At 43.6% G+C, this 24854-nt stretch overlaps 1 protein-coding gene across 1 annotated transcript in view; it reads right to left on the bottom strand.

The window, feature by feature from the left end:
• olf186-M (Ki-ras-induced actin-interacting protein-IP3R-interacting domain olf186-M) overlaps nt 1–24854 on the bottom strand; it is a 124590-nt gene that overhangs the window by 99047 nt on the left and 689 nt on the right. The window contains exons 2-3 of the mRNA XM_075881976.1: nt 10474–10710; nt 8548–9009 (exon numbers count right to left, since the gene is read on the bottom strand). Coding sequence (XP_075738091.1) covers nt 8548–9009; nt 10474–10710 — 699 coding nt within the window. The remainder of the gene's footprint in view (nt 1–8547; nt 9010–10473; nt 10711–24854) is intronic.

The following is a 24854-nucleotide window of genomic DNA, read 5'->3' as shown; positions in this document are numbered from 1 at the left end:
TTGGTAGCATCTGGCAACACTGCTCGGTCTACATACAAGGTCTGTTAGAAAAGTATCCGACTTTTGGTGAAAGAAAAAAAAAACTGGCATAACTGGAGCGTTGGAAACCTAATCCCCCTTAAAGTAGTCCCCTTGAGACTCCACACACTTCTCCCAGTGGTGCTGCCATTGTTTGAAGCATTCTGAGGAGACGGAATAGAGCTTAGCTCAACTGTCGTTGCAGTGATAATGTCCTCTCTTGTCTGACATAACTCTCCTTTCAATGTTCTCTTGAGTTTGGGAAACAGCCAGGAGTCGCAGGGAGCCATATCAGGAGAGTAAGGAGCCTGTTGAACTACAGGAGTCTGACTTTTCACCAAAAAAAGTCTGAACCAAGTGTGAGGAATGCGCAGGAGCGTTGTAGTGATAAATGCACCAGTTCCCTGTTGACTACAACTCGGGTCTCTTGCAACCCACAGCATCACATAGGTGACGAAGGACATCACTGTAGTACTCTTTGGTGATTGTTTGATCCAGTAGTGCATACGCGTGGTGTACTACACCGTGGGAGTCAAAGAAAGCACTCTGCATCCCTTTGACGTAGCTGCGCACTTGGCGGGCCTTCTTTGGTCTTGGTGACGTGGAACGCTTCCACTGTGACGACTGGAATTTGGTTTCCGGGTCGTACCCGTATACCCAAGACCCATCACCGGTGATAATGGTGTTCATAAAGTTAGGGTCACTGCTTGTGAAATCCAGCATGTCCTATGAGACTTCAACATGAAGTTGCTTTTGCTCCACCGTGAGCAGTTTCAGCACGAATTTCGCCGCAACTCTCTTCATGGCCAAATCTTCAGTAATAACAAAATGTGCAGAGAAAGTGCTGATACCCACCGCTTCCGCAATTTCCCGGATAGTCTCACACGGCGGTCCCGCGTCACCACAGCCTTCACTTCGGCAATCACCAGGTCATTTCGGCATGTTGATGGCCGACCGGAGCGTGATCTCCACCGATGTGCGGCCGTTGTACCACTCCTTAATCTGTGTGCAGCTCATAGCATTGTCACCGAAAGCCATCTTGTTCTTCCCAATGGTTTCCACTTGGCTGTCGCCCAGTTTCTGTCAAAATTTGGTGCAGCAGGGCTGCTCCAGTGGCTCCGTCACTTTCCTTGCAATGATAAACCTACGAGACCACTGTGCACTACCTCACTCAACCGCTGCGTTCCAGCGATGGACGCTATTGGCAGGCGGGAAAAAATTAACGTATGCACACGAAGATTCAAGGTCGGCTGATGCAAGCACGCTTGCATCAGCCGACCTTTCATCAGGTGTTAACAAAAAATAATAATAATAACAAGGTCGGATACTTTTCAAACAGACCTCGTATTCCAGAAGGATGCAATTCCCTTTATTGAAACTGCAGAGTACTCAGCAACTAAAACTCAAGGCTTGCTTGGGGCCCCCATGACTACTGGCACTTCTTGTACAACCAGTAATCTCTACACTATTTGCTCGGCGGTCAAATGCAGTTAAACTGTGCAATAAAAGCTCCCACTTCCGCTTACATTATGTACCATAAAGCAACAGCCCAGGGTTTCCAGGGCACATTAGTGGTGTAAAAAGCACTGGTAGTCATGTGTTTCAACTATCACAGTTTGATTTGTGTGCAGCGTACATGCTCATCCAACTATTTATCTATGGAATCTAATGATTCAAAGCAACAAAGAGACTATTTGAGACACCATCACAGAGGATGCCAGAGGATGCTGTTGGGACTCCGGGTCCTGCCGGTCTCGTTTTCGGTAGCTGGCCCCGTCGCAGGATCCATCGTCCAACAATTCAGCGAGAAGAAGCGCCCGAACGAACAACAGAGATTTATTTACATGTGGAGAAGTGGTCAACTGACCCAAAAGAGAGAAGAGTGAGTGTGATACAAAACGTCTTCAGCATTTTATAGCGCCGCGCCGTTGACACTGGGCGCCCCGTCCGCATCGTCAGCCAATACGGTGTCTCCGGCACCTCGGCCACGAGAGAGGGGGAAACACACCTCACAACACATGGAGTGGCACAACCTAACACGAGGTCCATATATGGTCACGGCGCCCTAAAATGTTACCAAACATGGTCACGAACGCACAGCAGACCCCGGAGCTCTCCCGGCGAGAGGAGGAACCCGAATGGGGAGGTGGGGGTGGACGACACCGTCGGTCAAGAACCGGTTCTCCTCCAAACTCTTCCTGCTTGGCTCCCCAGGGCCGGTCGTAACAATGCCTTATCACAGGAGATGCTAAGGAAGCGCCGGCCAAACCCACACAATCCATAGCAAACAAGCAGATGCCGCAGTAGCACATCAGTTCTGTCACTTCTGCCATGCAAAAATTAACGTCACACACACACACAGTGTTGCCATTAATTCTGGCAAACGAAGTGAGCATTTGGAGGCAAGCTATAAAATTCATTTGAAAAGAATCTGCGAAACTCTCAAGCCTGCAATTAGACATGAATGGTGCAAATGTGCAAATGAACATACATGGTTAATTTCATTGAGGTCCATTAACCTCAAAAAAATCGCCTAATTTGGCCTTTACAGGCTACCAACGAAGCGCGAAGTTGCCATTTTCTTGGCATTTTTTCAGAGGCCAGTTCTCACTCTCGTAAGTGGGCAGGTATCTGTCAATGGACGGCATGTTCTGTCAGCTGAAGTCACAAAAAATTATTAGCTAATAGCCAATATAAATTAAGAGCGCTGTTTGGATGAGAGGTAGTGCTTCTCACTGGCACTGTGTATACTACCGTAAAAACCTGTGTATAGACCTTTTTTCCTTTGTTTTTATGATGTGAAATTGTGCCCCTGGACTATATGCAGACCCTAGAATTTTAAGCCGAGATTACATAGTTTCGGCTTTGGAATTGTGGGGTGCTATCATCATCATCAGGCCTCTGCGTTAGGTAGCGTTAGCGTACATCACAACAGGTGCGATTCTATGCTATGGGAGAACCAAGGACCACGAATATTCAGCTGTCTTTAAAAGGAAGCTGATCTCAGCTGCTTAGTCATAGCCATAGCTGCTGAGCGGGCGTAGCGTTCACTGTTGGGGAAACAGGAGGAACCCCTCTTTGTGTGCCATGGCCTGCGAATTTTGCGTGGGCCGAAAAAAGGGGCGTTTTCCGATTTCAAAGGGAACTGAGACTTCGTTCTAAAACCCAAACCATCAACAGAGAGCTGCTAAGGCTCTCACCAATACTTATTCTTGACGAATTTCTGCGTCACCTCCGTGAAGAGATTGCTGTGGGACTCCAGTGCGCCGAGGGGGTCATTGCCCTGGGAGGACATCCCGGCTGAAGCTGCTTGATGTGTGTCTAAATAAACCATTTGAGGGCCACATCACGCACATGTATATGAAGTGGATGAGGTCCGGAGGGCCAAAAGTGACCCGTGCCGGATGGCTGAGACCGCCCTCGCTGGCGATGCTGTGCACATGGATCACCAAAGCCATAAAGTTAATATACCAACTCTAAAGGAAAAGCAGGATAACCACCGAAGCACTGACGTTTTGGAACGTTGCCATTGTTACCATCACAATATTTCAATGAAGGGCTAAAACTGGCAGTTTAAAACACTGAAATTTGTGCAGTATAAACTATAAACAAGCATGATCAGGAACTATAAACAAACAAAAATTATGTGATATTTATATCAAGTACTTTTAGGGAAGATGCAATGTTATTTATGCAATTTAGCATGCAATTTACTGTGCAGGGAAAGAAGCGTTCGAAGTTTTTCTGACTAAGTGGTGCCACCATCCTCATGCCATATCAATATTTGAAAGCAAAGGCAAGGCCGTGCAGCCGATTGCACCAGCTTGCGCACGTGTTCAATGAATTGTACTGTCTCATTGTCCATGTTTTTTGTTGCCATGACCCAGCAAGTATACGGGGCAAGTCTCTCACTGCGATGAAGCAAAGAGCCACGATACAGATAAAAATGCCAGGAGTGATTTGAGCATGCAATAGTGAAAGCAAGTGAGACCACCCGAAAGCTGAGTATCGTTCACTCATAGCCGCACTCATGTGGTTATCGATTCTAATGCGAGGGCCCTATGGGGAGCTTTCCCTCCAGAGTAGTATAGTATTAACCCTATGGCCAATACTTTTGTCTGCATTCCTGAGGCACTTCTTCGTGGTACCTTCAAGAAGTGCTCGACTTTCAAACTCCTTTGATGGCACTGAAAATCAGGGGCTGTGGGAGGACATGCCTGACTAGGGAGTTTTGCAACAAAGTGCATCAAACGACGGTGAATAGTGTGTGAATCAATGTATTTGATTTTGCTTGCGCTATATAGGAAGGAAACTTTTTTTCTCGCGTTTTCTATCCCATACGCATGTTTTTACAGTAGGTGTAGTTACATAAATAGACTGAAATATCAAAAAGCTTCGTTGCGAGATTTTAAAAAGATGACTCACTTCTGGTAAAGGTGGCCTATTTAGTGAACAGAATACGTTCAAGCATGTGCGCATGGAGATTTGAGTGGAAGTTGAATGCATCACACATCTGCAATTACGCTGACATGTTTATCTAGCTAATGTGCCAGATAAACGTGTTGATCCCGAGCAACACAAATAACAAATGTATTAAAAGGCCAGTAAACAGCCCTGAGGTCCAAAAATTTTTAAAAAGAGATATATGTGTAGTTTTTTTTTTTTTTTTTGCGAACATGCTGCCACAAAAATTTTGTGAATAGGTGCTATAATAAGGAAGTTACAGGGGTTAGAACATCGGTTTAAGCTGGTTTCAAATTTTCGCGCGGCCTTGCCCCTCTTCTCCCTTCCATGAAGGGGAAGGCGTAACCCATTGTTGTGACTCCGCCCACTTCGGCAACCTGACACCACGTCAGCGATTGACGTCATCGGCGAACTCGATCAGTCGCAACGCACTTCCGCTTGCTGCGAAGTGTCGACCACAAACGATCAGGTCCCCGACGTACGTCACTAGATCGCCGATTCGCTTCAGCTATGCAGCGTGCAGGGCCCTATCGTGAAGCACCCGGTGCCGATGCTTCTGCGCTGCCCAGTCGCTCGATTTACAGCCGACGACAGAGCAACGCTTTTTACCCGTGTTGCTCATGTCAAGAGCGAAGTATCTTCGTATGTGCGCACAGGCACTGTAGCTGAGCGAGGAGTGTACACGTGCAAGCGACAACTGCGAAGCTGGTTCTTTCACCGCAGTGCTAAGAAACAAGAGGTAGTTTCGTAGCTGTGGGTGGGAACAGGAACTGACATTGACTTTACTACTGTTTTTTCATACCTGATTTAGACCGATCGGCGAGTCGCGTGCTACGTCACGTCGCCGATCGCCGAGTTGACGTCACTGCGCGTGCAAGGGGGTCGGTCAGGCGTAGGAAAGATGCGCAGGAATTGTTTTTCGAAATAGAGGATCTGCGCGGGGCGCAGCGCTTAAATATTCAGAAAACGTGATCGCTGCGGTCTAATCTACAAATTGTCAAGCTTGTATGGGGGGTGTAAAAAAAAAGGAGCCTGTTTACTGGCCCTTTAACTATCTTCTGTTAGGTTTTCCCCGCCGCAGTGGTCTAGTGGCTAAGGTACTCAGCTGCTGACCTGCAGGTCACGGGAGCGAATCCTGGCTGCAGCGGCTGCATTTCCGATAGAGGCAGTAATGCCGTAGGCCCGTGTGCTCAGATTTAGGTGCACGTCAAAAAACCCCAGGTGGTCGAAATTTCCGGAACCCTCCACTACGATGTCTCTCATAATCATATGGTGGTTTTGGTACATTAAACCCCACACATCAATCTTCTGTTAGGTTGTTGCAAGCACCTAGAGACAGCCATCTGCATTTCTGAACAAGGTAATATAAAGACAAGCCACCAACATCAAGTATTATAAAGTAAAAACACTACGCTCAGTCTTCTGAGTTTTTACTTTTTAAATTTTCTTTCTTTTTTTTTGCTGTAGTGCCTGTTTATTAGTCCGAATTATGATCTCGCCATGACCAGAATTTTCAAAAGCACTTTAGATGGCTAATTTCAGACCCTGCGCCACACTGGTTTCTAGTCAGCTTGAGCAGTTTACAGCACTTCAGAGAGACATTGTTTAAAAACTAAGGAAAAGAAGTCCTGGCCCGTCAATAGCAAACAAGTGGTCGCATGCTCACTTCCGGGCCAAAACAACGGCTTGTGGTGGCTTCAGCTGCGCGCGCTTGAAGCGCCATCCATTGTTCCCCCCTAATAGAGATACACTATAACAGACCACACAGCTACAGCAGCTACAGCGCAGAGAGAAGCAATCGACTGGGAACTATGAGTTTCTAGCAGCAGCTGTGATAACCGCCAGTTACGTGCAAAGCAAACCACACAACACTGAAGGAAGGCACTGGGCGAGCACCGTGAAACGCACTTCCCTTTTCTGCAAAATGAAGAGTCCAAGGGGAATGCATCAGGCAAATATTGCTATCACTGTATCTCCAGTCCTACTTTACTTCCTCCTGAAAATTTTTTTCGGCTATGCATTCCTCGGAGACACATGCTAAGGTGTTTTTCGCACCAAGCACTAGGCCTGGTTTATGACCCCTTTAATATAAAACCACTGCATGGCAAACAACTATTTTTGGTGTCTTTCCTGATAAGAATGCAGCCATGACTCAAACCCACAATCTTGTCCTCAGCAGCAGAACACCACAGCCACTGAGTTGCTAGGATGGTGTCCCAATTTTTCATGAGCGATTTACTATGACCTCAATAAGTGCAGAAACTATTCCATGAAACTTTCTCATAAGACTGCAACAAATAGAGTAATTAAACAGCAATGTACCCCCATGAGCACAAGATTTTAAATGATAATAATATCGAAGGTATTATGTCCTAAAACCACTATACAGGGGTGGAACAGGCTATATGGATTTGGGAGCGCTCCTAGGAGCAGATAAATGTGCCTTGAGTAGCAGGCTTGGAGCATCGAAAAAGACATTTGGGAGTGGGCTTGAAGCAGCTAGAAATGCCTTTTCGAGCAAGTTTGGAGCAGTCAGAATGTTCAGATTAAATGTAGCCCCATTTAACTAGTGAAGAAACATTTATCCATTGCCGCATTTTTCAACCATTACGCTAAATTGCACCATAGCCTCATTATTTCAAAAAGCAATTATATGGGCACCTCTCGAGAAGTTTTTGCCACCACCGTTGCAGTCATGTCCCATATAAAGTCCAGACTGATTGATTGATATGTGGGGTTTAACGTCCCAAAACCACTATATGATTATGAGAGACGCCGTAGTGGAGGGCTCCGGAAATTTAGACCACCTGGGGTTCTTTAATGAGACTGATAATATACAAACACGTATCGTTTGTTCTATCTGCGGGTAAAAGCGCACAAGCGGAGGCGACGAACGCGGTTGAAGCAGCAATCAGACGAGCCGGCTTTATTTAGTCACTTGGAGAGTGCTTGTAACATCACCCAATCGGGGCGCCTACCATTGAAGCAGACAAAAAACACCCTGCCCATCCTGAATGAGCATGAAAAAATGCAGGGTGAAGGAATGGGGTGTTGGAGTAGTCACTTGGGCAGCAATTGTGAACTTAGCTTGTAAGGGCGCGGTCGCAGTTGCTGGCGCGTGCAATATCTCAGCAGCCATCTCCAGCTGGCTCGTATACGTTTCTACATGTCGCTCTCTCATCGCAAAGAAACTGGGTCAAAAGGGTTGCTTTCCCAAAAGCTGCCGCATTCTTATAGGCCAGATTTTTGTAGAGTTACGAGCTAGTGAGCTCGTTTGTAAAGTTAGAACTAGCTAGCGAGCTCGATTGCAGGCTAATGCAGGTTTACACTCAATTGCATGCTAGTGCAATGCAGAAACATTAATTAGCCTCCAATTTCAGATCATTTTAGCATGTACCTGCATAAAAGGCACTATGTAATAAGACAAAGAATAAAGTATGTGAAGGCGGGGGCAATCAGAAACAAAAGTATTTCATCATTACTTTGTAAGCATTATGTTGAGAATTTTTTTAATAAGTTGCCCTACTATTCAAACAGTTCTGCTTTTGTCACAAAACAAGACCTCTACCTCATGTCCCAATTTACTAGTCACTGAATACATGGTTATTCGTGTTTAGAAGTTAAATAGATCAATGAATAGAAGTGTACATCACTGCAACAACCTCCACTCTTGTGTCTGTAAGTAAGTGTTCTCTGTCTTCTCAAGCGGCAGCTTCTCCAAACATACAAAACTTTAGCGGCAGACCCCAAACCCACAAATCCCTCAAAGTACACTTTGGGAGATTTATAGGTCATCTTGAATTTGTAACAAGCACTGATAAAATACTTTCAGGATTTTTACTGTAACGTACACTCACCTGAATTACTAAAAAAAAATTATTTGCAGAGATAACCACGAAGCACTGAAAATGCTGCATATAATGTCCGAACATTATCCGATCAATCAACCAGTGTCCTTGTGTCTGTAAGAACTGCTATACAGCAGATAATAAAGGTGGTAATAAAAGATCCACAACTTTAGAAGCTCTGAAAGTCAAAGTACTCTACATAAGTGGAGACACTGACCTTTCGGCAATTCTAGAATGGGACCCAATTGCTTCATGTCCTGCAGCTTGTGAAGACTGCGTCGTGCATGCTGGCTCTCGGCACCTTGCTGCGACCCAGTACGCAGCCTTGACACGTCACCCATGGACGAGCCTACTGCAAACCAACGATCATGTCCACGCTTGATGGCGACCAGCTTCTCTTCAGAGCTGATGTCACTCCGCAGCACTGCCAGCACTTCACGTAGACGTACTACACCGTACGCCTCTGGCCTGCTAGCTTCAGTACTTTGCGCATTAGGACACCTAGCTTCGTCACAAGACTCTGATGCCACAGGGCCAGCAGCAGAAGTGGCATCAAGTGATGGTGAGCACTGCTTGTCAAGCCCTCTAGCACATGAAGAAAGAAGAGGGTCTTCTATTGGTGCAGTGAGTGCCCTGCATCTCTGCTGTTTAGAAGCTCCACTTGTTCGTTTTGATTCACCTGCAAAATGACAATAAAGACCACTGCTCTACAAAATCATCATTGACATCACACAAAACAAAGCAAGTAGGAATCCAAATAAAGATGACCACACATGAATAATACTTCACTCTACTCGTGCTAAAATGCAAAGATGCCTACTTACACTTTTCATTCTATTGCTGAGAACAACGAGCGGAAAAAATTGCCTCAGATGTCATTTAATAGCTATGCCTACACCACTTTTCTCTTGATTAGTTTCACAATACCAATTATATGGACACTCGAGGCACATTTTCTTTTCATTGCTGTCATGTTCCGTATAGAGTCTGAATTGATAACATTGCCCCACGTGTTGTATGTACTATGTGCAAACAAAAGCTCCAAACAGGCGAAGGAGCACGAAGGTTGCGGGCAGCAACTATGAACTTTCATCAAATGGGTGCGGTCGCACACGCTGATACATATGCTATGTCAAGAGGGGTCAGTAGACAGCTCTTACCCTTGTAGGCTCACCACAGGTAACTTGTGGGAATTCCTGAAGGGCAAGCAGCGTACATCTTGAAATTTGACCCATTCATGGCGAATTTCGGCAGAGGTGATCGTGAATGCCCAGTGTATGCATTACTCTCGTCAGCTTAACATTGTCAAACGTGGTGCGGGGTCCTTTAAAGAGGTTTATTGCCTGCCGAATCGACGACCACGAAAAGAATAATAATAATAATAATAATAATAATAATAATAATAATAATAATAATAATAATAATAATAATAATAATAATTGTTTGGGTTTAACGTCCCAAAACCACTATATAATCATGAAAGAAATCGTAGTAGAGAGCTCCGGAAATTTCGACCACTTGGGTTCTTTATGTGCACCTAACCTAAGTACACGGGCCTCAAACATTCTCACCTTCATCGAAAATGCAGCTGCCATAGCCGGGATACGATCCCACGACCTTCGGGTTGGCAGTCGAGCGCCATAACCACCACACTACCGCGGTGGGGTGACAAGTTTTAGTTAGGCAATGTATATCAAGTGACACCACCCATACCTACACGTGTGCACAAGTGACATCAGCACAATGCATATGTACTTTGGATAGACATTAATAAACACAAATAAATATATTTTAATTTTCCGGCTGCAGGACTTGACCACTGGGTAACTAGTGCTGAAGCATAATGCTCTACCATAGTACCCCAAGTGCATGCCTCATTAGGTAGAATAAAATGTCTTGAAGAATGTCCAATGTGCCAGCAAACATGTTAGACATTTGGCACATTTCTCACATCTTTGATGGTTCCACATTTCCTCCATGCAAGCCAGCACATTGACATGCTTGGCACATTCCCACAGCTTAGTGCTACTTTACAAGAAAAAAATAATTCGAAGCACACATTCGTTACATGCAGGCATAGTGGAATGCAGAACCTACATGGCACATGTTTTTCTTTCCCTATTTTTCAAGATATGCACCTCACCTGACGGCAAGGAGCTCGGTCGTGTCGCACTTCCGGTTCGCTTTTTCTGGACAGGTGGAGCCTTAAGCAAAGACTCGGAAGAAGGGGCTCGACTACAGGAGGCTCGGCGAGCTGCACCTGAACCGGTGCTTTGTTGAAACTTGCGAGCAAGCTTAGGACTCAGGTTCTGAATGGCTCGGGAGAGCCACACCTGTGCCGATCGGCCAACTCCACAGCCCTGAGATGAGCTGCTACTGCCTGCATACAAGAAATCATTAACCCTTTCAGATGCCACCGATGAAGACCTGTGTGTAAATGTACCAAATCACTACGGCATTACTTCAAGGCACTCAATATTCTATAGCAACAATAATAATGAGGTAAATGTTGAATTTATGTGTGTTATAGCAACTCGTTCTAATTATTTTGTAATTAAATATCTATCTATCCTGAAATCAGTTACGCTTACTTCAAGCCTAAACACAGTCAAATCTTAGGCTAGGATTATAGTGCAAATTCATTTTTGATTATGTCACTTGTGACCAAAGAAAAATTCTGCTTTTCCCATTGCTTGCAGGAGAGGCGCGCCGCATGACTCGTCGGCCGTGGTAGTGCCTTCAAAAAAGTGATTGTCCAGGACAAAAACTTTTTATATCAAGGTTGTCTAGCGTTATCTTGTTACACAGAGGTGGCAAATACATATGCTTCCATAGAGTAACAGTGGGGAATAAAAAAACTTTGTTATATCGGGGGATTCATTATATCAAGGTTTATTATAAGCACCTTTTTGTAATATAAATAGAAATAATAATAATATTAACATCATGACATAGCCTGGCAAGCCTCTAATGATGGCAGTTCTAACCTAACCAGAAGCCTTTCAAGCCAAGCCAAAATCGTGGCTAAGACAAATATGCAGAAATTTACCAATGTGAGTAATGTTGTGCTCAGAGGAAAGTATAAATTTAAGGGCTCGTTTTTTTTTTTTTTTTGCTAGACATATTTATAAGAACCAACATACAATAATGCCAGAGAAAGTATAGGTGATGTTAAAAGTAATTGTAATGTAAATGTGAAGCAAGAAAAGTGGACGTGCATCTCTCATAATCATATGGTGGTTTTGGGACGTTGAACCCCATATATCAGAAAAGTGGACGAAAAGGTAACTTGCCACCGGCATGATCCAAACCTGCCTGTGACCTTCGAATAACACGTCTGATGTTCTACTTACGGTAGCGGTCATCCCTCAGTCTACTTTATACAGGATATATGTGCATTTAAACATGGTAGAGTCAGTCAGCACCCCCTGCTGCCATAGTGGCAAGTATGTAACACTCTTTTTGCCTGTTTGGTATCACGTAGTACATGATCTCATTACGAGATGGCAGCTGACCAATAATTTCTCACATACCACCTCAAGGCATCAAGTCTGCCAGAACGAGACTCTCGCTATGAATGACGGACTGTGTAAATGTAAGGGCTCGTTTTCAGGTATGATGATTGGTTGGTATGTAGAAAGAACAAACGTTAAAATAGCGCATGTACCAACATAGAAGCTAAGAAATGCTTTAGCCAATGTTAAGTACAAGTTGCCGAGTGGAAATTTCCTTGGTCTTGTTAACGCTAAAAGCTGCCATGATTATGACAACCAATACATTAGTGAGACCGGTGATTTCAAAAAAAAAAGAGTTAAACGACACGAATATGACATCACATGGCCTCGAATGCCCTCGCTGAACACGTGGAATTTACAGGTCACCAAATTGACTAGTCAAGCACGCGTGTTCTGGCCAAATAAAAGAAGCTAGCATCAAGCCTGTACCTGGAATTCCTGCACATACATACAACTACACATACGCTGAACAGGAGTGATGGGACGCTTCCCACAATGCACTTTCGGTGCTTGCATCCCGTACTTAGATGTGCTTCCATGCTGTGCCTTTCTTATGGCTTTATTATGAACAAGGCTCCTGTACGAGGTGCTGCAACATCAGTAAGCTTTATGTTGTATTCCTTTGGTCGGTGTATCCTTTCGCATTTACGCTAAGAAGCGACAGTTATGCACTGCCATTTTTCACACCTCTTCTAGCAGTTACTTGCAGCCGAAGGAGCGACTTTTTAAGCTTTCATGATTGAAAATGCTTATTTCTATGACGGTCGCACAAACTGCCGTCAGTTTCTATAACCTGGCTATGCTTTTCAGAAATTCCCCGACATTTCCCCGACTTTTCCCCGTTTTCCAGGTTGGTAGACACCGTGCAAGCATTCCTTACAGGTCTGTAATAGGACCACTTTTTTTTTAATTTTATAATGTTCAGAGTGGCATGCAACCCATTACAAGTAATCAATTAGTCATAATGAATTACATTATCTTATAATTGGTTACTGGTGATCAATTACCCTTTTTTTTTTCAAAAATAAGGTTGTTTTCGTCTGACAAAAAATGGCCCTGTATCTTCGTGCTTCATTGCAAATGCCGCCGAAAGATGATAGTCAGTCTTCTGCCGGTCGTACTACACGAGTCCTGGTCTGAGTCTGATCTGTGGCCACCAGTGATGCTGTTCTCGTACCATTTTTGTCCTGCCAGGTGGCAGCCCCATATCGTCGGCAGAGGGCTTTTCGTGCATAGCGTCACAATTCTAGCCAACATAAAAAACACTAGGGTCTTATCTACGAGGTTTCTAGACCTCTATTTGAACAATCAACATCGACTCAATATTCATCCTCGGTGTCCCTTTAAAGGGGCCCAGCAACACTTTTTGAACATGGTCAGAAAACGCTGCCGATCGGTAGTAGAGGCAACGGACAACACGCGAGCCAAATGTTGCAGCAAAGCACGCGGCCTGGAAGTCCCAATAAATTATCAAAGTCAGCTAAAGATTGCTTTCTCTTCTCTGGACAAATCACGCTATATGCCCAAAAATCGCACGCTAACTACCGATCTATCAGCCATTTGCCGATTTGAACAAGGTGCACTAGCTCGTTATAGAGATCGCCATGGACGACCGCTACTTTTTCATGCGTACGTGCGCGATTACGCTGAAAAAGTCATGCATTCAAAGAAAAAAAGAAAAAAGTGCTCAAGGTCGCGAAGCGCGCATGACGTTTCTCTGTGGCCCTGCCATCCCTCGCTGCTAAGCTTCAAGCGCTTTCGTCGGGACGAGAGAAAAGAGAATGCAATTGCAGCATGTGACGAACCTTTGTAACTCCACTCGCACTGGACGGATTCTTAACATTTTTGCGGCGTTGAATTCATGAGGCAATAAGCTCTTCCAGTGAATTCATTTCTTGGCTACTTGAAAAAGTGTTTCAGGGCCCCTCTAAATGCGAAGGCCATTTCTCTAGTCACTACGGGCATATCTGCAGTGCAACATCAAAACTTATGCATTGATGTTGGGCCTCAAATATGCGTAATATTTGCCTTACAAAGATCGACAATATTCACAAGTATGAATGCAACCACCAGTTCAAGATGGCCTGGCGTTCGGCAAGTGCTTAAACTTTGGCTGGGTGGCTGAACTATGAATGAACCACCACCCAACAGACAGACAGACCAAAATTTTTCATACAAGTATCCCAAGAAAGACTACTGCCTTTAATATGTGACCGCTCTGAAGAGATCCCCCGTCCTGTCACATGGAGGGTTCCTCCAGAGTATTACCTACAATGCCTTACTCGAGCAGCAGCAGCACCGAAGTGCGAAACTTTATAGAGGTCCTCGACACTAGCATTGAAGCACTACGCAACTACGAGCTGGCGCGTAAGGTGTTCCTCTGTAATAATACCACCCTTTCTTCCTGCAAAGATGGCTTCAACTAAATCAAGAATGGTAGGGAAGAAAAGGTAGGGTGGTCAACCAGTCGAGAATAACCGGTTTGCTACTCTACACGTGGGAACGGGTTGGGGGAGATTGAAAGATGGAGAGGAAAGAGAGAAGAAAGATAGCACATCATACAGATAGTGCACAAGCACCTAGTCAGTAAGGGTTCATCAACCAGGCGTGAAAATGCGACATCACTATCACAGCCGCTTATCACGTCTGTTTAAGTAGACTACTGAAGTTTGTGATGAGCCTCTGTTACTCAATGCCTGGGGGTGCAGTAGTTGAGCGGATTTCACATGAATGGACATGGTACACTCTGCCACTGGCCTGCATCCAAGGAAGGCTTAACATCATAGTTCGTGCAAAGTGAACAAACTATGCCGAAATGGCCAAGAGAATGGTGAAGCTCCTGTAATATTGACGTCTCAGAGGCCTTGGTATAGTAATCAGGGCTGGGCAGTATCGCAATACAAGAGCATTGTGATAGTATCTCTGAGATACTTTTGAGTATCTGTGATTCTGCATCGAGATACATTTGAAAAAGTATTTGAATCACAGTATTCAAAGACTTGTATCACAGTACTGAAAAGTGAGTGCAGCGATGGCATAGCGGTTAGAGCGTCAGTCTCGCGTGCAAGAGATCCGTAGTTCGAATCCCAGTGCTGCGCAGTTCCGAACCGGTTTAAAAAATACATATATATATCCGCATGATGATCGAATTGCAGTAAGAGGCCTGGGGTGTGGCCTCCCTGGTTACCCCCACCAGTACCGCCCGTAACGCACTCTCTCACCAGAGAAGGATTGCCCCCCCCACCCCCTGGTGCAGTATCTGGTCACTACCTCCCACATGCATACATCCCACATGCATATGGCCCTCAGACCCCAGCGGCTGAGAAGCAGCTGATCACAGCGGCGATCATATCTGCAACGCAGAAGAAGGTGCCCAGAATCTCTGGGTCCGGACAGGCCGCCACTGGTACCTGAACTTGGCAACGTTTAACGCTAGAACCTTATCCAGTGAGACAAGTCTAGCTGTACTATTTGAGGAGCTAGAGGGTGTTAAATTGAATGTATTAGGGCTCAGTGAGGTTAGAACAGATGAGGCCTATATAGTGCTACAGAAGGCACGTCTTTTGCTATCGTGTTTTGGCTGTCAGAAGAGAACTCGGCGTGGGGTCCTTTATCGACAGAAATATAGTGGGTAACATAGAGGAATACTATAGCTTTAATGCAAGGGTGGTGGATATCATAATTAAACTCAATAAGAGACACAAGATGAAGGTGGTACAGGCTTACGCACCTACATCCAGCCATGATGACGCACTAGTTGAAAGCTTCTATGAGGACATGAAATCAGCAATAAGTAAGGTAAAAACACACTATACTATACTGATGGGCCACTTCAATGCCAAGGTAGCGAAGAAGCAGACTGGAACCGGGCAGAAAGAGATTACGGCATTGATACTAGAATGCCAGAGGGGAGTTATTAGTAGAATTTGCAGAACGCAACAATTTACTTATTTTGAAAACCTTCTACTGAAAACGAGGGAATCGTATGTGGACATGGAGGAACCCTAATGGCGAGTGTAAGAATGAAATAAACTTTATACTGAGTGCACAACGAGACATCGTGCAGGATGTGGAAGTGCTTGGCAAGGCATGATGCAGCGACCATAAAATGATAAGGTCTCGAATTCGCTTAAACTTCAAGAAGGAACAACAGAAACAGAAACTGATACTCAAGAATCCAATCAATGGGCTAGCACTGAGAGGGAAAGTACAGGAATTCAGAGTCTCGCTTCAGAACAGGTATTCAGCTCTTAGTGGGGAAACCAACCTTAGCGTAGATACAATGAATGATAATTTGACGAGTATCATTACGGAGTGTGCAGTGGAAGTTGGTGGCAGGTAGTTAGACAGGACACTGGCAAGCTGTCCCAGGAGACAAATAATCTCATTTAAGAAATGTCAAAGCATGAAAGCCTCAAACACAACAGACAAAATAGAACAGGCAAAGCTTTCGAAGTTGATTAATAAGCGTAAGGTATCCGATGTAAGTAAGTATAACATGAAGAGAATTGAACACCCTCTAAACGAAGGAAGCGTCAAAGCAATGAAGAATAAGCAAAAACCAGATGTATGCACTAAGGGACAAGGAAGGCAAAGTAACTACAAATATGGATAGAATAGTTAAAATAGAGGAGGAGTTTTACAGAGATCTGCGCAATAGCCGGGACAATCACAACCATAATGTAAGAACTAACAGTAGCCCAGACAACATCTCACCAGTAATGACAGAAGAAGTCATAAAAGCCTTCGAGGGAATGCAAAGAGGCAAAGCAGCTGGTGAGGATTGGGTAACATCAGATCTTCTGAAAGAATGCTAACATCATCCTAATACAAAAGAAAGGAGTGACAAGGACTTGAAGAATTACAGGCCAATCAGCTTTCTCTCCGTCGTATAAAAGCTATTTACAAAGGTAATTGCTAACAGAATTAGGGCAATATTAGAATTCGATCAAGTAAAGCAAAAAGCAAGATTTGGAACAGGCTACTCAACAATCAACTACATTCATACTATCAATCAGGCAATAGAGAAATGCTCACAATACAATCAACCACTATACATAGCCTTCATATATTATGAGAAAGAATTTGATTCAGTAGAAATATCAGCAGTCATGCAGACACTACGGAATCAGAGCGTCAACAAACCATACATAAACATCCTGGAAGAAATCTACAGAGGATGAATCGCCCCCATAGTGCTCCATAAAAAAAGCGACAGAATCCCGATAAAGAAAAGTGTTAGGCAGAGAGACACGATCTCTCCAATGCTATGCACCGCGTGTTTACAGGAGGTTTTCAGAAGCCTAGAATGGGAGCAATTCAATGCGATGACATCGCATTGCTCAGTAACTCAGGGGACAAATTGAGACTAATTATTACGGAGTTAGACAAGGAGAAAAGGAAGGAAGACAAGGAGAAAAGGAAGGAAGGTCTTAAAATTAATCTGCAGAAAATGAAAGTAATGTACAACAACCTCGGAAAAGAACAGCGCTTCGAGATAGGTAATAGTGCACTTGATGTTGTAAAAGAGTAACTTATGACAGGTAAAAACCGCAAAGCAGCCACGAGATCAATGTAACTAGAAGAATAAGAATGGGGTGGAGCACATTTGTCAAGCACTCTCAAATCATGACAAGTAGTGTGTCACTATTCCTCAAGAGAAAGGTATATAATAGCTGCATCTTGCCGGTACTTAGCTATAGCGTAGAAACCTGGAGACTTACAAAGAGGGTTCAGCATAAATTGAGGACCACGCAGCGAGCAATGAAAATGAAAATGGTGGGTGTAACCTTAAGAGACAATACGAGAGCAGAGTGGATCAGGGATCAATGTAACTAGAAGAATAAGAATGAGGTGGAGCACATTTGTCAAGCACTCTCAAATCATGACAAGTAGAGTGTCACTATTCCTCAAGAGAAAGGTATATAATAGCTGCATCTTGCCGGTACTTAGCTACAGCGTAGAAACCTGGAGACTTACAAAGAGGGTTCAGCATAAATTGAGGACCACGCAGCGAGCAATGAAAATGAAAATGGTGGGTGTAACCTTAAGAGACAATACGAGAGCAGAGTGGATCAGGGATCAATGTAACTAGAAGAATAAGAATGGGGTGGAGCACATTTGTCAAGCACTCTCAAATCATGACAAGTAGAGTGTCACTATTCCTCAAGAGAAAGGTATATAATAGCTGCATCTTGCCGGTACTTAGCTACAGCGTAGAAACCTGGAGACTTACAAAGAGGGTTCAGCATAAATTGAGGACCACGCAGCGAGCACTGAAAATGAAAATGGTGGGTGTAACCTTAAGAGACAATACGAGAGCAGAGTGGATCAGGGAACAAACCGGGGTTAAGGACACCATGGTTGAAATCAAGAAGAAGAAATGAACATGGGCCGGACATATAGTGCGTAGACAGAATATCTGCTGGTCATTAAGGATAATTGACTGAATTCCCAGAGGAGGCAAGCGGGTTAGGGGGAGACAGAAAGTTAGGTGGGCTGATGAGATTAAGAATTTTGCGGGTATAAAGGATAACTGACTGAATTCCTAGAGAAGGCAAGCGGGTTAGGGGGAGAAAGAAAGTTAGGTGGGCTCATGAGATTAGGAAGCTTGCGGGTATAAAGTTGCAGCAGAAAGCACAGTACCGAGTTGACTGGCGGATCATGGGAGAGGCTTTTGTCCTGCAATGAACGTAGCCAGGCTGATGATGATGACTGAGGTACTTTTGTATCATAACGCTTTGCGAGGAACGGGTATCTTGTTGGTTGTTTTCAGGACAGAAATGAGCTGAGGGGGTGGGGGTGAATGAAGGTTTGTTTTTGCTGCATAGACAACCAAAGCTACACCACCAGTGGGCGACATAGGAAGGGCTGCAACTGTTTCCCCTAAAACAAAGAATGGTCCATGTGATAAAGCGCACGACGCCACTGATGACCGAATTGCAGAGGCAGCATTCCCAGATTTTGCTGACGAAAGTCGCAGTCTCTCAAGGCACGTGTGCACTTCTGTTCATTTCGGGCAGTAAATAATTTCCAGAGTCTAGTGTTGAGGCTAAACTGATGTCTAAGTAACAGCCTATTTAAGAAGCTGCTGTTGCTTAAGTGCAGTTGAAGCAATAACCATATCAGTAATAGACTTCTTGTGCCTAGAATCAAATACACTTTCTCTTAATTTACTACTGTTCGTTAGTGATTCGAGCGATATGATGGACTTCCACGTTTCAATCTGGTGGAACAACAATCACAATGTTGTCCTGGGCCTAAATAATGCTTCTGTAATCAGTATTCTCGAAATAAAACAAGTCTATTAGTATTTGTATTCTTGTATATGAGTTCCTGTATCTGTATTTCAGAATAGTACTTTTTCCGTCTTTTTGCAAAAGTATTTTGGAAATATCATATAACATGAAAGACAACTGTGTCTCAGTATCTGTATTTTAGGCCTCCGGTGCATGTATTGCGATATCTTTATTCCGAAATACTTTTCTGAGCATCTCTGTCCAGCCCTGATAGGACTGCATTCATTGTGTCATACAACTTTACTGCATTGGCATGAAATGCTTGCGCCCCTCTGTAATCCAGCGTAACCAATGTAGAAGCTTAGAAGTCTGTCCTCATAGGGTGGTCAAGGAAGTTTCCAGTCCATTCATGCTTCAGAGGTACTTGGGACGGTGCGGGTTATTGCGTGCCCATGTAATCCAGCTTTTGTGGAGCGCGACCTCTGACCATATTCCTCCCCACCTTCTCAATATACGTCACGAGCAATGTGTGAGTAGCTGCAGAGCTCACATGGCTAAGAGGGAGGACACCATGGAGAGAAGATCGACCAACTCCGAAGGGTTCCCACTGACATGACATTGCTTTGTTTAGATGAAAGCACTTGAGTTTGAGAGTCTCTCCCTCAATCCCTGTAATAATATCTAGGGTTTTAAATACGACAACCCCGATATGATTTTGAGAGACGTCCTAAAGGAGGGCTCCGGCAATTTTGACCCTCTGGTGTTCTTTTTTACCATCTAAACTTCTTTAACGTGCACTGATATCGCACAGTACAAGAGCCTCTACCATTTCGCCTCCATCGAAATGCGATTGCCACGGCCGGAATAGAACCCACAACCTTTGGGTCAGCAGCCAAGCATCATAGCCACTGTTCCACCAAAGTGGTCCCCCCCCCCCCCAACCCCTGTGGCTTGGCTATTTTGTACAATTCACTTGAAGCCAATCAAAATAAAGCAATGCCGATTCCCCCCCTCTCATCCAACTGACAATTTCAAAATGTTTCATTTAAGAAAACGCCTAACATGCCACCATGCACTACCACAAGAATTTATTTTCATATCTTTTTTTCCCCCTTACTGGATCAGTAGCACATCACTCCGTTGTCACATGTTTTGCTGCCAACTGTTATTTCATATCGCATTGATCATGCTTAGAGTCTAGAGTCTCCCCTGCTTTCCATCAGATGGAAACGTACACAAATCTGCCTTTAACCTTGTTAGTAAATTAATGGGATGACTTGAAGGGGTACTGACACAAAATTTCACAGGCAAGATCACCTGCGGGATCGATTCCCGTGAACATGCATATATCAGCTATAAAATATCAACAGCAAATATAGCTTGGAAGGTATTTTAGATGAATTTCGAAGTTACAATTTTTAAAGTATTGACACCGTCAATAGTGACCCCATGGTACTTCCCTCACGTCACCACGCTAAAGTCAGTAAAACAAGTTACGATGACATCATAGCTGCCATTTTTGTTTTTCCGCATTTGTTCCAGCGGTCTATATTTCTTTGCGGCGGCTGGCAAGTCCGTGGCCACGTCACACGTGTTGAAAGTTTTGTGTTTGGTGACATTACTGTCCCATTTTCTATTCTAAAGGACTTCTTGATTCAAACTGGGACGAAGTGTGTCGCAGTTGTTAGTGCTGACGTCGAGCGCTACACCCGCCAGATGGTGATAGTTGCTGCACCCAGAGGCCTGTTTTTAGAGCTCTTTCAAACTGAAACTCAAACTGGTCGGTAATGAGGAGCGTGTAATTATCTGTAACACGCTGCGGCAAATCATGTGTTGTGTTACGACTACCAGAAACCCAAACACATATTGCCGCAAAAAAAAAAGCAAAGGAAACATGTTTGTGTCCTTACGCTCCAGAATCGCCACAGTAACAGATATCTTTTTCATTCAGTATGGCTATCATATTTAGAATCCTAGCACTAAAAAGTAGTAATTCTGCTTTTCCAGAGCCCTTATTTGTGTCCTTCATTTTGTCCTTAGTTGGTTGTGCACTTTTGTAAAAATATTTGCCTCTGTACTATGTTGCACGACTTTTTGTACTTTTTGGACTTTAGCTCAAACAATGTTTTGTCTGAAAAGTGTGTTCTGCTTCATGCACCCCACCCCCTATCTTATGCCCCTAGTGTCGCCCTAGGGTATTTTGAATAATTAATTAACATATCAATAAAGCATGTCTCCATCACTTTGGCTTGGAGAACTGAGGATTCATGTTATCTGATACTAATTGCACTAAGTCATCTATAGCACCCTCTGAGGGACACTAAAGTGAAACAATGACTTGATTTAGCTTGATTAACTGTACAGTTAGAACTCTAATGTTTTAGGTTTTGCCATTATAAGTTCATCATTATATGAGAATATCGAGGCAGAAAGTTTATTTTTTAATTTCGCACTGACATCTTCGCATGTGATGTCACTGATTTCAATATGTATTTTTTATATTCTCACGACACTGGCTCAATGAAATTTAATGAACCTTTGTATGTTAGTTCTATGGTCCCCATGGATGACAGGGTACTTTATTTTTAGCAATTAGAAACAATGTAGGACCTAGCAGATGTAGTTAAAATCTATGACATCACGGTGTTTTGTACGGAAGTCTCAAGGTGGGGTCTCCACCCGCATGCTCTTTTTTGTGTGTTTGCTCACTTACCAATCCTTGTCTCATGATAGAAGTGGAATTTTGGGGACTCTAGAAGTGTACTTCACTAATATGCAAAAAATCATTTCCCTGTGTAGTGTCCCTTCGAATAGATCCTGCCTTCTCAAGGTATAGTCCTGGTCAAAAGTTCCCAGGCCACGTTTCCATACAAATAACTTTAACCCCTCCTGTACATCCACTGGTGATTGCATAAAATGAATAAAATAAACCACTTTAATGAAAAAGTGAGGCGGTCACTCTGAAATCTCCCAGAAGCAACTGCAAGGAACTGAGTCTAATGCAGGCTACCCCAGTATCAGTTGCCTGAGCACATTCCTATTTTATATTTGGTTTACTTGGCTGTCTAAAATGTATCAGCTTGCTTTACTGTTCTATATGCTGTCGATTTCATTCATCCTAACAGCACTACTGTGGAAGCAAATATCTGCTGTAGTTTTGCATCTCAAAAGGGGTACTGACACAAAAACTTTGGCGTCGCGTTTTTCTGCTGCAATGTGTTGCTGGGGGCCTATTAGTCATAACACGACACATTGTTTGCTGTAGCACGCGACAGATAATTAACTACAGGCCCCTCATTACTGTTCGCTTTAAGTTTTGGTTTCTCCAAAAACTGGGTGCAACTGTCGCCACCTAGCGTGTGTAGATCTTGACCATGTCACCACACATAACTGTGACACACTTCCGCACGGTCTGTATCATGAATTACTTTCGAATAGGAAATGGTACTGCAGTGTCAATACAAATCTTTCTAAGCATGCGCCACGGCCACGCACTTGCAACGAGGTGCCAAAAAGTATAGACTGCGGGAACGAACGTGGCGAAAAAAAGAAATGGGGGCTATGATGTCATCATAAATTCTTTTATTGACTGCAGCGCGGTGACGTGAGGGAAGTAGGCGGTCGCCTCAGGGTCCCCTTCGAGGGTGTCAATAGCGCGATGATGTCGAGGGCTCACGCAAACTTTAAAACTCTTTTAAAATACTTTTCTAGCTATATTCACTGTTTATATTTTGCAGATGATATATGAATGTTCTTGGAAATCAACCCCACAGGCTATCTCGGCCGTGACATTTCGTGTCAGTGGCCTTTAAAGCTGATAGAACCATCAGGAATACAAGCGCTAAACGAGTTCCACATAAGATTTTTCAAGAAGACTTTGCCATTAACCCAAAACGCACATTACAGTATGCACATTTGACACTTTAAGTACAATGACATTCTAAATAAAAAGAGCATAGGTGCTGTGAAAATGCGAAAAGAAAAAAGATACCACATGTAAGGTGCACTGAAATTAAATAATTACTACAGAATATTTTTCATAGCAGGATGCACATGCTGAATGTGAAAACGTTATTAGATATGCAGTGAAAGGACACCAAATGGCCATGGGCTGAGAGAAACAGCACTGACTGATACAACAAATGGAAGCAACAAATGTAATCATAATTACTGGTACATCGAGGAACTGCTGTGCTACACCACAAACTGTTGCATTAAAGGAACATTACAAAACATCAAACCTTTTCCAACTTCACTACGACTACCACGACTAAGTTTTTCATGCGAAATAACTTGAACACTTTCAATAGTGCTATCAAAAAGGTACTTTAGCGTTAAGTGCCTAACTGTGAAACTTTTTCTATTTTAATGCTTTGTGAGGTGTATGTATGCAACAACTTTGCATTGTACAGTCACTTATTCGATGAGTGAGTGATTAGATTAAATGAATGTGTCCCTTGAATTTCCTGTAATAAAATCTTATACAAGTTAATGCTACAAGTTTTTCTACTGTGTGCCAGATTTTCCTGCACTGTAGGCGTAATCATGAATAACTAACAAACTCAACTGTCCACCCTTGCAAAAAGAGTGCCATTTTTGGTAATCCTGAGTTCAATTTCAATTTACTACTAAAATGGTAGTACCTAATATAACACAAATGTTCCAACAATATTTGGTCATTCAATTATTCTAAATAAAATATCCCAACAAATTATTTTAAAACTACAATGTCATCATTTTAAAGTCCATTAAGCAATGTTGTATATGTTGACATTTTTACAGCATCGACAAAGCATGAATGACAGACTACCAAGTGCACCAAATCATCACACTATATGGCATGAGCATCTAATATGACACTACAGATAAATGAGCTATAAAAGATCTCCTTAGCAGAAAATCAACAGGGGTGCTTTTCAGCCTGTAATTTCATGCAAGCCAAAAACATGCTGTCCGGGTTACATGCAACCGTAGCTCGACTTGAAAGATCTGTGATATAAGTGCTATCATGCAACAGAGCATTACAAGCAACAGAGCATTACAAATAGTACATGATACCTCTCTCCTCAGAGGGGGCAGCCATTGCAACTGTGGCTACATCCTTCAAGTCAGCTTTGCAAAAGGAGGAAAAGAAACAGCAAATGGACAAAACCACACACACAAACACAGCGCAGCTTTGTAGAAATGTTTTGAAATCATGAAACTGGCAGAGGCGAGGCATGTCAAAAGCAGTGATTACTAACTGGCGGCAATACGGGTCATCTAAGTTCATTCCGGATAAACTAAGTTTGCTGCAACTGCGCTCCAAGAATGGACGGAATCACACTTGGCTAGGGCGGCGGACCGCGTGGCTGTGGACGCTGTTTTTGTCCACAACTCCTACCTAACGTTAGCTACAAGCTTCTATTCATGTTTGAATAGTAGCACAAGGACATAGCGTGCCGGTAACTTTGTTACTCACCATTAAAACGTCGCTCTTTGAAAAATTCTGCAGACAACGTCAGCTGAAGCGGCCTGCTGGACGCTCCAAACAGGTGTGATTCTGTACTACCTCCCTCAGCTCTACCGCTGCACCCGCGCCAAAATGTTTCCGAGAGCCCGACAGTACTATGATTATTTTCTGGGGCAACATAAGCCCAAGCAAAGGCGCCACGATAAAAAGCACTTGCTACGCGATAACATACATAAAGTCAAAAACCAAATACCGCTACTACTAGTTCTAAACGTCGTAAGCACCACTGAAAACTCAAACACGCATATTGGAGCCCAGA

The sequence above is a fragment of the Rhipicephalus microplus genome, chromosome X (genome assembly GCF_043290135.1).
Source record: "Rhipicephalus microplus isolate Deutch F79 chromosome X, USDA_Rmic, whole genome shotgun sequence".
Classification (NCBI taxonomy): Eukaryota; Metazoa; Arthropoda; class Arachnida; order Ixodida; family Ixodidae; genus Rhipicephalus; species Rhipicephalus microplus.
Note: the sequence above shows the minus strand (reverse complement) of the source record. Positions and strands in the feature narration are given on the sequence as shown.